Here is an 11876-nt window from a genome sequence, read left to right as displayed (position 1 = left end):
TTTGCAGTTAAGACTTTGAAGAGTCGAGAATGATTAATTTTGAGAACTGAAGACGCAAATCGATGTCAAGAATCTGGATGACCAACATTCATTGAGCTCGAAGAAGATCTTTTGACTCTCTTTTTTCGTAGATGAAACATCAAAAACAAAAGTCAAACTGCATCATCTCTGTTTTCTTGCTCTGTTCGCAGTCCGGAGCAATCTTGGAAGCGGAGAGGAGGTAGAAGCCCACATTGCCCGCGCTCTTCCTCGCCGCCGCCGAGTCAACTTCCAGCTGACTCTTCTTGCAGTGGGCAATCGCTCCTTGGATCGAGTTTTCCGCGTCGGAGCTCACGCTGCTGCTCCTCTTCAGTGTCGACTTCCCGCCCGTGTTGGCGGTGCTCGAGAAGGACAACGACTTCGTCGCAACAGCGGCGGAGGAGGAAACAGAGGACTTGGTCACTCGCTCGTCGTCCTCCAAGATCTCATTTTGATCGCGTTTCATGCTCTTTGAAGTCTTCAAGTCCTCGTCGGAGGATCTGGATTTGTGGAAAAAGGACCTCAAGTAGGATTTCGGAGCTTTGATCTTGAGGTTGAGGAGCTTCTTGGTCCATGATTTCTTGGGAAGCGAATTGGAATGAGAATGCGTGCCGCTGGAGTTGCAGGAGCGATAAGCAGTTCCTTCGTCGCCGGCGGCATCGTCGGCGGAGGGTGGGTTGGCCAGAAGCTGCTCAACCATTTGCAGGCGCGGGGGGAGGTGGAGAGGGAGAAGCTTCCCCTTGTAGAAGAGTTCATCGGCCGGAGAGAGCAAGGCTGGGTCGTCATCAGTAGTCATGTGGAATTCGAAATCCTCCGACCGAGGAGAATAGCCGGCGAAGTCTTCTTCCGCCATGGACGAGCACCGTAAGAAGGATGTGCTTTTATAGCAGCCGCCGGCAGCATGAAGGCAAACTTTTCATTTCACCCCTTCATACTTCTCCTATTTCAACATGCCCTGGTAAGTAACATTATATTATTTTGAGAATTAGTCTGTCTTCATATTATCCTCTGTCTCCTACTGTTTGTTTTTTAAAAAATAATTTATTTTAGTTGATGAATGCAATTAATTAGTAAACCACACAAATTTAGTACAACACTGATGATTTAATATGCTCGCATAGGTCAAGTTTCATGCTTTCGGGGACCTTGGAGATATTGTTCTTTCATAGAACTTGAAATATAAAACAAATTAGAAGCTAAACAAGTTTAAGGTTTGTTTAATTGGTAGTTGTTGTACCAAATGCAGATATTGACAGGACATTAGTTGACCAATTTTGATCCATGTTTAAGTTAATAAGTTAACATTATTAGGACTAAAGAGTGGTCATTATCTATAAATTGTAATATAAACTTGCTAATCAGTAGGAAGAACACTTTGAATGAAGACAAGAGGCTACTTATTTTTATGCTTAATGAATGATCGTGCGTTGACTGCACGTTTAGAACTGGTTTTTTCTGATGAATAAAAGAATTAGAGTTATGGTAGAGATTTCAGGAAGGCGTATGTTTGTTTTTTTTATTCAAAGTTTTTTTTTAAGAAAAAAAGTAAACCAAGGAGTATTTCTTAGTTGTTAATTGTTATCTGTAGTTGGAATGTCTTGAACCTTCAGTGTTTTTTTTTTCTTGTTCTTTTTTTTATATAAACTATTGTGGAGAATAAACTAAGTTTTAGGCATAAACTAATTTGTTAGTAATCTTGAACCTTCAAACTTAAAAGTTTTAACCATTACGAGATCATCCTTCATTAATACCAGAGTTTAACATTACCTTGGCATATTGAGTGATGTTAAAAATTTTATTATTTGATAAAATTTTATTTGTAATGCTTATGATATGAAGAATAAAAAAATTGCAATTCTTTGTCTTCAAATTTTCACTTTCTATTGAAACTGCAACGCCTATGTAACAAAATACTGAAATATGTATTCAAAGATATATAACTGAGCATATATGAAAGCCGATAGACTTTCCGAAAGCCTCATAATTTGGATAAACATAGATAAATGTCATCTAGACATGTTCAAATGTTTAAGATTTAAATTAGTACTAGTGTAGTCTGCCTCAATAACTCATAATTTTTTTAAAAAACTATAGATGTCACTAAGGACTATCACCCATCCTTTAGATATTCGAGGTTTCATAATGTAATTTATCGGTGCTTCCACTCGCCCCATGTGAGTTCAGTTTTCAGTCCCTTCTTCACACAGGTTCTGACCAGCCATAATCTATTGTTTTGAAAAGCAACTATACAGTGATGTGCTCTTTCATTACAACATCAACAAATTCAAGTCTTTATTCTATTGAGAGTTTTCTCTCAATTGGTGCAACCTTACTTTTTCTCTAATGCTTTCATTTTTTGTTATATCCATCACCATATGTCCCCATATCCACCTTAACATCCCATTTCAACGACTCTCATTTTCTATTTATGTATTCACTTCATAGTCCAACATTTAGTTCCATTTAAAATAGCAAGTCTAACCGTCATTTTGTAAATCTTCCCTTTAAGCTCATAAATACGTTATGGTCACAAATAACACCTAATATGCTCTCTCATTGTATGTTGGAAAACAATTTTGTTTATTTGTAATCATATTGCCTATGCCCAAGCTTCACTTCATGTTAGCTTAGTTTCCTTGAAATTTTCCGACGTCCCCCTATATAAAATTATGTGTGCATTCCTCCAAATGTACTCCCAAGCTATTAGCCAAGCAAAGCCAACCTGTTTCTGAAAATTTGCCTTGTCTGAATGAGAGAGAGCAAATTTTAGAGCTCCATTTCTACTGCTTCTTATCAGAATTTTATGAAGAATATCTGAAAAGACAAGTTTTTTTTTTCAGTCTATTGATTAGTCCAGTTTCAATTATCTTTTTGTGACACTAATTCCAGTCTTAGGCACCTTTGTTTTTAATGATTGCGAACTGATACTTACGATATATAGCTTTGCAATCTTTGTTAAAGGGCTCTGGACCTAAGTTTAATGCTAATGGTTTCATGAGTCATTGGCCTGAAGACACTTAGTAAATTAGCATTCTTCCTTTTGGGGGATCAAAGTGATGCATATGTAGTTTAATCTGTGAGTATCTAGGTTTCCTTGGTAGAAACTCTGGAATAACTGCCATATAAGAACCTTGTCTTGAACTTGTAGTTTTAACCTCAATCATAAGTCCTTTGATAATGCTCAAGTTCTCGACTTTCTCTGTTTCTCCACATCCAAAGCGCGTCCCACCAAATGGTCTAACAACGATAGATCCAAATGCTGCATAGCCATGCATAGAGATGGACAAGGATATTGAACTTTGGAGCTTTCCCGTTCAGACACACTGTAGATCCCAATCAAGCTTCTACCAACATCGAGAATCCATTTCCATCCTCCCCTACTTCCACTGCAGCTGAAAAGTAAATGACCTACTGTTTCTTCTGCCATGGCCGAGCAGTTGACACACAGGAAGTCATTAAGTTTTTCTCAGCAGTAACCAGCAAAACTGAATGTGGCATCCAATTGGCCTTGTTCGATCGGTCGTCTACACCTTGGAGAAAAACTTTCAGTGTTCCAATGTTATAGATCCTAAAACTTAAGATTCCCAAAAGCTGACTTTAAATTCTTATATTGATCTGAAAACACAGTCAATGCTATGTATTAAAACAAATCACAAAATCTTATCTAGGTTCGGAGTATCACCTCGCAATAATTGCCTCCCCACTCGGTTCTAGTGGCTTTACTATGCCATGAGTTGACCTTTTGATAAAGTTCTACTAAGTGTAAAGCTGAAGACCAGAGAGAGGATTGCAGCACAGCCTAATCTTCTCCATTACTTGCCAGGATATGAAGTATCTTATCCCTGTCTGTTCTTGAACTCAATCAGTTAAGTCTTTTCATGTCCAAGTGAGTTGTTTATATGTTTCCCTCTATGATTGCTTAACCATGCTTTTGACATTTGCATGTGAAGAGTCAACATAGCTTTGCAAATTGTGGCATGAAGATAAGCTGCTGGAGTTTATCACATTGGGTTGGCCATGGCCCCTTCAAGTTTGTTTGCTGTAGATACTGCTGTGCAATGTCAGTGGGATGCTGCTGACTCTGTGTGGGTTCTCTTCTGATTGGCTTGGAAGCTGCTGCTAATTCTTTCTTGTGCAATGTCATGTTGTGCAAGGGTGAGTGGAGCAACATTGGAACAACATTGAGTTTGAATGAATCTATGATCAATTAGTCAATATTCAATGCAGATTGCGCTGCGTGGGAGGTCAAGTTGTTGAACAACGGTCATGTATCTATTTCAGATTTGAGACTGGCGAGAAAAATTAAATCGAGTGGCAAAAATACAGATTGCGCTGCGTGGGTAAATTTTACCTCAATTGGTCTAACATTCGACGCGCATAAGTTGCGCTTGCACTGAAAAGAGACCTTCTCATCCATTTACATATTCACATTTATAAATTGTGATTCAATGTAAACTAATTTTATCGTCACGAAACTCCTAATGTAAAACTAATCTTTCATTTACATTCGAGCAAATTCGATCCATTTCAGTTATTTTTCATTCACTTTTCCAACAGTCGAATCCTTTTCCATCGATCAATTGGTTTCTGAAAGGTGAAGAACGTGTGGGGTCAGGTCGAGGATAGGGGCGCGGGAAGGTCATGTGGGAAAAATGTTTGAACCCTCTTTTTTTCTTATGGGTTGACTAAAGTATTTTTGTCAAATCAAGACGACGACTTAAGGAAGTTGACTTTCTTCTGTTGACCAAATCTGCAGCAGGGGGCAATCTTTCAGTGCGGATTGCGATGCCCATTTCTTTCAGTGGAACTCCAATTCCATAGAATCTGGGAGGCGGTTGCGTTGTCTCTCTCTGTCTCTCGCGTTTAGGGCACTTCCAGTTTGTTTAATCTAATAATATTCGATGTAATAATAGATTATAATCAACTGAAAAATCTATTTTCGTTAAATGACAAATATTTTTTTAAATCAAATAATTTTCCGCACTGATTCAATCTATTTAATTTTTTAAAAACATTTTATTAGCACCTCCTTCGATCCCAAAGTCATGGATGGAATCCTAAAGATACCTCTTAAACACTATGAAAGTAATAAAATATTTTAAATAATCATTACGGATTATGAAATCGATCATGGTTTCATAAAAAAATTTATTTTGTTTATTTTTCTTTAAAACATAGAGAAAAAAAATTAAGCTGAATAGGTAACGTCGAATCCGAGTGATCGATATGAGATAGGATCCTTTAAATCATAAAAAAATGGATCAGGAGATGTACCATAATGATCGGATTCACCAACTCTCATATTATAGTTTGGGTCGGGCGGATGGCCAAAGGTCGCCCCCCGCTCGACACCTGGTAGCCTAGCCACTTGTCCACTGTCGGCGGCCTCTACAGTGGCAGAGCCACATTCATGGCTACCCGGGCTGTAGCTCGAGTAGCCAACGACATGAGAAAGGAAACTACAGTGGAAAAAAAGGGGAAAAAATAAGAAAAATGTACAGCTAACCTAGGGCAATGATGTCAGCATCGGCGGCTAGCCCGGAGCGACGACATTTACGACGTCGACATCAAAACTTGTGGCGCACATCCTAATATCAGCCCGGGTAGTTCACCGGGGCTGGCTCCGTCATTGGGCCTCTTACCATCCATCCCGACTCAAACTATAACTTAAGAGAAACATTGAATTTAGAGAGGGATCGCAACTAAATGTAACAGGATCATAACTATGACCCGACCATGATTATAAATGATCTATATCCTGATCTACGTTTTTATGGATTAGAATATCTAATCTCAATTGATCCGACTTCACCTAAATTTTTTAACAGTCGTCAAGTCAGGATGATTGATCCTGTTCCATAAAAATTTGCCGGTGTCTATCAAAATAATCAGAATATCAACGTCCTTTATAACTAAGTCTTATTAAAAAAAAAAAATTCTATACATAATCCATGGCTAAGAATTGAACAATAAATATTTGAGAGATAACTATAACACCATATTGGTCCACCAGAGCCCCGCCCCGGGGCAAGAGAGGGGGCCACAGAGGCAGCATGTCAACTGGAGGTGAGTGCCCTCTAAATGAAATATTTGATACAAAGACTTGTCAGCCGACTCAGCGGTCCACACCCATTCACATTTTTCGTGGGACCCACGTCGGTCAACCAACCACTGTTGTTGTTTGCGATGTCCAGCGGGGCCCTCGCAGCGCCTCTTTCCTCGTCCATAAATCGAGCTCCCTCCTCGGCGCAAAGCACTCGAACGCCATGTTCCTCTCCTCCTCCTCCTACGGCGGCCTACGCCACCAACCGTTCATCTCATCCGCAGCCGATCCTCCTCCGGAGCACTGCCATGAAGCTCTCGACGGCCGCCTCTTCCCCTTCTCCTCCACCTTCTTCGCCGCCCAGTACTCAGACCTCCACCGGAGCAGCTGCTCCCTGTCGCTTCCCCTCCACCACCACCACTACTACCACCACGATACGACGTCAGGCGATCTCCAAGACCAGCCTCCTCCTCCTCCGTACTCCTCCTCGCCGTCCTCCGTGCTCAGCACCGGCGACCTCCAGGTGACTGAAAGTCCCATCTTTCCTGCTAAAAAACTCATTTTGGATCGTTTACTACGATCAAGATCCGACCTTGCAGCTTTTTCCATGAATTTCGATTGCAGGGGACGCAATACGGTTCGCTGGAAGGATCAGCCGGCGATCCGGGAAGAGTCCGGCGATACAGTGCCGAGGAGCGGAAAGAAAGGATCGACCGATATAGGAGCAAACGCAATCAGAGGAACTTCCAAAAGAAGATCACTGTGCGTATTCCAATTTTACTCAATTTTAACCTACCGATCGATCGACTAATTGGCATTCCTTCCAGTACGCGTGCAGGAAGACGCTCGCCGACAGCCGGCCGCGGGTGCGGGGCCGATTCGCGAAGAACGGCGACGAGAAGGAGATGGCAGATATGGCGGTTGTCAACGGCCACGTGGGCTCGGGGGTAAACCAGAGCCACGCATTTGGCAGCGGCGACTGGTGGAGCCCGGAGGCGGCGATGATGGCGGCGGAGGACGAGGACGAGCTGCTCTACTGCGACGGCGGCTTCCTCCGGAGCTTCGTCGACCACGGCGTCTTCGACATGAACAGTGGTAGTCTCTCCTAACTAAAGAGAGAGAGGAATCGAGTGCTCGAAGAGGCAGTGCCACTGTAGAAGTAGATTCTTTGGTTTCTGCGGTTTGACTTTTGACAAAATCTAGTGACGATTTGGTGCTAATATAGGTAATGTTTAATGATTGCAAAAAATTTGATTCGGATTTATTATATCAAAAGATTAGATATTCTGACAAAATTCCACGTGTCGTGGGACTGATTTCTCTGACAAAATAATTTGTTTTACGAATTTGATTAAAATTGATTTAGCTTGATAGAAATCATTAATTTTGTCTAAACTATTTTAAAATTATTAAAATAGTTATGTCATGGTTATCATACTCTTTACTAACTTATCTTTGCATCTTAGATGACTTCTACCTCATTGAGGAGATATTGGCATCATTGAATAGGTGTCGACTCCATCGATGAGTTGTTGATGTCATCAAAGGCTATCTTAATTGTTGTATGTTAGGTGGTGCTAATAAAATATCCCAATCAATAAGACTATCATAGTGGAAACCATGAATTGAAATACTTATATTACTATAGTCTCTTTAGGATATAGTCAAATTGGTAATTTACAAAATTGAACAAGGGTTGAATTTCGGCCACGATCAAGAAATTATCGTTAGTTTTGATTTCCTAATTTACTCCTTCCTAATGATGTAAGGGGCAGCCGTGGGGAGCTATAAGGATGATAAATTTCACCTTTTATTCAAATATATTACTTAATATAGTAATAAATCAAATTTGAATCATTATGCTAGCTTGCATTTTAATAATATTGATGATTCCTTTACGATATGGATTACTATCGACAGAAGAATTTGACAACTTTGGTGATCAAACTCTCTTTATGACTTGGTTGGTGATTTGTTGGACTTGTATTTTATAACTATAAAGTTAATGTACAGGTATAAGGATTTTATATTTAATTTATGCTCTCATTGCAATTGATTCTTGTCATCATCATGATGAGGCAATGGAGCTATAGAAAAATAGTCAACCTAGTTGACAAATCATGACTCCTAAGATTTTTACCAGTTAGGATAGTTAGAGAGCTAAGGAGGATAGGGTGAATCGCCTTGACCGCTTCTTTAAATTTGATTTGCAATAGAAAATTTAAAGCAATGTTAACATCTTTATTTTTATTTAATCTCCATCTCTTTAAAATGACTAATCTTGTAATCTAAGGATGCGGCTCCCACGATCTTATCCACTATGAAATTCTTTTTCTTGGAAACTTTTTAGAGGCAGAGACAACCTCAAAACAAGAATACAAAAAAAAATAAGGAAGTAAATACATAATACAATGAAAATTTTGCTTGCTTGATCTCTGGTTGCTCGGAAATGCCTCTTGTTGACTTGGAAATGTAGCGACACTTTGCCTCAGAATCTCCAAGAACTGGAGTGAACAACTTGTTGGATATATGTGAATGGAGAAAAGGTGGAAGAGGCATAGAGCTCCATTGTGAATGAGACTTTAGTCCTACATTGGGAACTTCAAAGTACGTTGGTTAGTTTATATTGATTCACATGCATTGAGAATGTGAACAAATGCATGGAAAGAGGCTCTCTCACATGCGTGGGTGCGATCTTTTTGCTACTGGTGTAACGAATGCATTAAATAAAGATTAATACAGCCGAGTGAGACATTGGCGTTTCACAACTGTTGAATAGTGATCATTGAACTATCATTAACACTGTCCATTTCACAATTGGCGAATAATGATCTTTAAATGATCATTAACACTGTCCCTTTGGTCTTTAGCTCTTATATAAGGAGCCTACGACCACAAACAAAAAGTTACACACATGAAAGGCTGAATCTCCACCTACGTTCCCCTTCTCCTCTATTGTGCATGTCTTGCTCGGTGGAATGCCCATGATAACAGTTGAGCACCTCTCAGTTCGCCATGACCATCAGTGCTTAGTAGGAATCACGATTTACCATTGTATCCTGGGAAACAAACCACCCAAGAAAGCCTCGAAGCCCAGTCGGAGGTAGGGCGAATCTATTTCAAAGAAACTGCGTTTGTCGCAGGCCTCGGTTCACTCAGTTCACTCGTCTGGCTGCTTTCTAGGCTTCGCTCGGTCGATCACTTTGCTCTGCTGTTCGCCCGCCCGGTCACTCGGCAACAACTCGCTCGACAGAAGACTTTGATTCGCTCGGAAGCTAATTCATTCGATCGACACTATTTCACTCGGTTGGTAGCTAATTTGCTCGGTCGACAGCTATTTCGCTTGGTCGGCAGCTAATTCGGTCGACAGTCAATTTGCTCAACAGGTAGCTCGCTCGGTCGACTATTCTTCCCGATCTGACTTGCGTCAAGAGCTCGCTCGACCTCTTTGTCCTGTTGACCCAACTCGATCGGTCATCTACTCGCTCAGCAAATTCGCCCGGTCGACCTCTCACTTAGCAAACTCGCCCGGTCGGCCTCTCGCTCAGCTAACTCGCCCAGTCGGCCACTGTGAAGCTTGCGTTCGGCACTTGGCAGACACCAGCCCTTGCTGGCAGCCTGAAATTACCAGTTCAGGTCATTTCAACATATAAGTAGAATTTAAATTTGGTATATTTAAATTCAACTAAAGTTCCAAATATCTCCGGCAGATTGAGTAACACAACTGTGCTTCAAATCTCGTTAAACCCCTTTTCTAGGGTTGTTTCGACGCCTCCTAATCGATTAGGCTTGCCCCCAATCGATTGTCACGTCAGTTTAACCTTCAAAACCTACAGAATGACTATTTTCACCTGACTAATCGATTGGTGAGTCATATCAATCGATTAGTTGATTACCCAATTGATTTAGAAGCTTTCTTCGAGAATCTCTTAATCGATTTCCTAATCGATTCAAGTACCTATTGTGCTCTTGTAAACAATCTTCAATCAATTACTATAATCGATTGATGAAGCTCAAATCAGTTGCTCTAATCGATTCCAAAGTCTTCTGTTTTCATGCAAAAACACTCTTAATCAATTGCCCTAATTGATTGACATAATGCCTGCATCCGACCATCCTTCATCTACCAAGGCTTTTTCACCAAGTTTTCGATTAACCTTTGACCCACTTAGACTTTTTCCTTGCCTAGCCTCATTAAGACTTCCACTGTCTAGCTTCACTCATTATGCTTTTCTGTTGCCTAACCTTCAATTAGGACTTTTACTACTTAGCTTCACTCACTAAAGTTTTTTCGTTACCTAACCTCTAATTAGGACTTCTCATTGTCTGACCTCTAATTAGAACTTTCCTAAACAAGTATCTAATTCTCCCTTGGCCAACTTGACTTCTCTCTCACATGTTGTCAAACATCGAAACTCAAGCTCGAGCCAACTTGAGTTTAGTCAAACTGTTTAACCTGGATCCAAGGACAATTGCACCAACAGGACAGAGAGAAGAGAGTAATATTAAAGCAAAAGGTGATATTGTTCATCTCAAGCAGCTCAATATCGCCAATCATAAGGGGTATTTTACTCTAGCACAACAGTCCTTTGTATGGGAGAGGTTAGACACCCAATAAAATATTTTGTATTTATTGATAATTGGTATCAAGATCTATTAGAGTAAATACTCATGTGGATACTAACTACGTCAATCCATAAAGATAAGAAGAAAGTAATATTAAATGCAAAGGTGCTCAATTAAAGGAATGAAAGAAGATAATCAAGTATGATGTTTGGTCCTCCTGGGGTGTGATGTAGTGGTAAGGAACAATAAGGAATTCAATATTTGAATATTAAATGGGATGAATATTTTAGAAGTCGACTAACTTCTGAGTGTGTATGTTTTTTAACTTACATAGTTTTCTTGGGGTGATACGATGGTTGAGGCATAGAATGTTATCACATGAAATATTAGGGTCAAAATTCGGCATGTTCAAACATGTCCTCCCCTATGCCTTGGTCACTTGTACTAATAATTTATGGTTAATAGATACCTGTGATTCACCTCCTCCATATTAATCTAGAAACAAGTTAGCAGAGATAATGGAGGTGAATGAATCGCCTTCTATCATATGTTTTTAAATTTACTCGATAAGTGATCTAGGAGGGAAAACTCTTTGCCTTCCAGATTAGCCACGTAAAGTTAAACACCTAGATTATCTAATCTGAAGGAAGGAAGATAGATAAAGACGAAAATTTTTAGGATTTTGAAATAACTCCTCATTCCAATCATAGCACACAAAATTGCATTAACTAATATAATTTGAAATCTTAATTAATAGTATTTTCGTCTTCGTTTTTATGCCATCTAATTTTCTATTCATTTAAAAAACAATTTATGAAAAAAGGCAATTAACTGCACTCATTACCACTTAATTAATTAATTTCACTGCAAGAATCACCATTTTTATTTAATCAAATCAACTACTTTACAAAATTATCCCCAAAAAAATGTTTCTTATTACATACTAAAAGAAACACAAAACAAAAGGTGTCAGCCATCATTAGACATGTAGATTAGATTAGAATTTCATTAACAAGAGAGAATGTTAACTTTAAGTAAAGGCTACATGCCCCTACATGAAGACATGAGCCTTAGAGTTATTCCTTGTCGGCCTTTAATCAAGGGATATATGTCTATGTTATAGTGTGCATGAAGTTTTCGTTTCTTAGTCATCCATAATTTATTTCATCTGTGTTAATCTAGAGACGAATTGATAGAGATGCTAGAAGCGAAGGAATCACCTTTTATTGCCACATGAAATTTTCTTTTC

The 11876-nt window shown here is 39.6% G+C and overlaps 2 protein-coding genes across 2 annotated transcripts; one reads left to right on the top strand and one right to left on the bottom strand.

Annotated features, from left to right (window-relative positions):
- Positions 1-12: 12 nt before the first annotated feature.
- Positions 13-972, bottom strand: LOC122048791 (probable membrane-associated kinase regulator 4). Its single transcript, XM_042610315.1, has one exon. The coding sequence runs from the start codon at positions 869-871 to the stop codon at positions 140-142; it is 732 nt and encodes a 243-aa protein (XP_042466249.1). The 5' UTR covers positions 872-972; the 3' UTR covers positions 13-139.
- Positions 973-6071: 5099 nt separating this feature from the next.
- LOC122048790 lies at positions 6072-7348 on the top strand. The gene is made up of 3 exons (XM_042610314.1): positions 6072-6584; positions 6686-6823; positions 6889-7348. Exons 1-3 carry the CDS (start codon positions 6072-6074, stop codon positions 7168-7170), a joined length of 933 nt encoding a protein of 310 aa, XP_042466248.1. The 3' UTR covers positions 7171-7348.
- The last annotated feature ends 4528 nt before the right edge of the window (positions 7349-11876 follow it).

The sequence above is a fragment of the Zingiber officinale genome, chromosome 2B (assembly GCF_018446385.1).
Source record: "Zingiber officinale cultivar Zhangliang chromosome 2B, Zo_v1.1, whole genome shotgun sequence".
In the NCBI taxonomy this organism is placed as follows: domain Eukaryota; kingdom Viridiplantae; phylum Streptophyta; class Magnoliopsida; order Zingiberales; family Zingiberaceae; genus Zingiber; species Zingiber officinale.
Note: the sequence above shows the minus strand (reverse complement) of the source record. Positions and strands in the feature narration are given on the sequence as shown.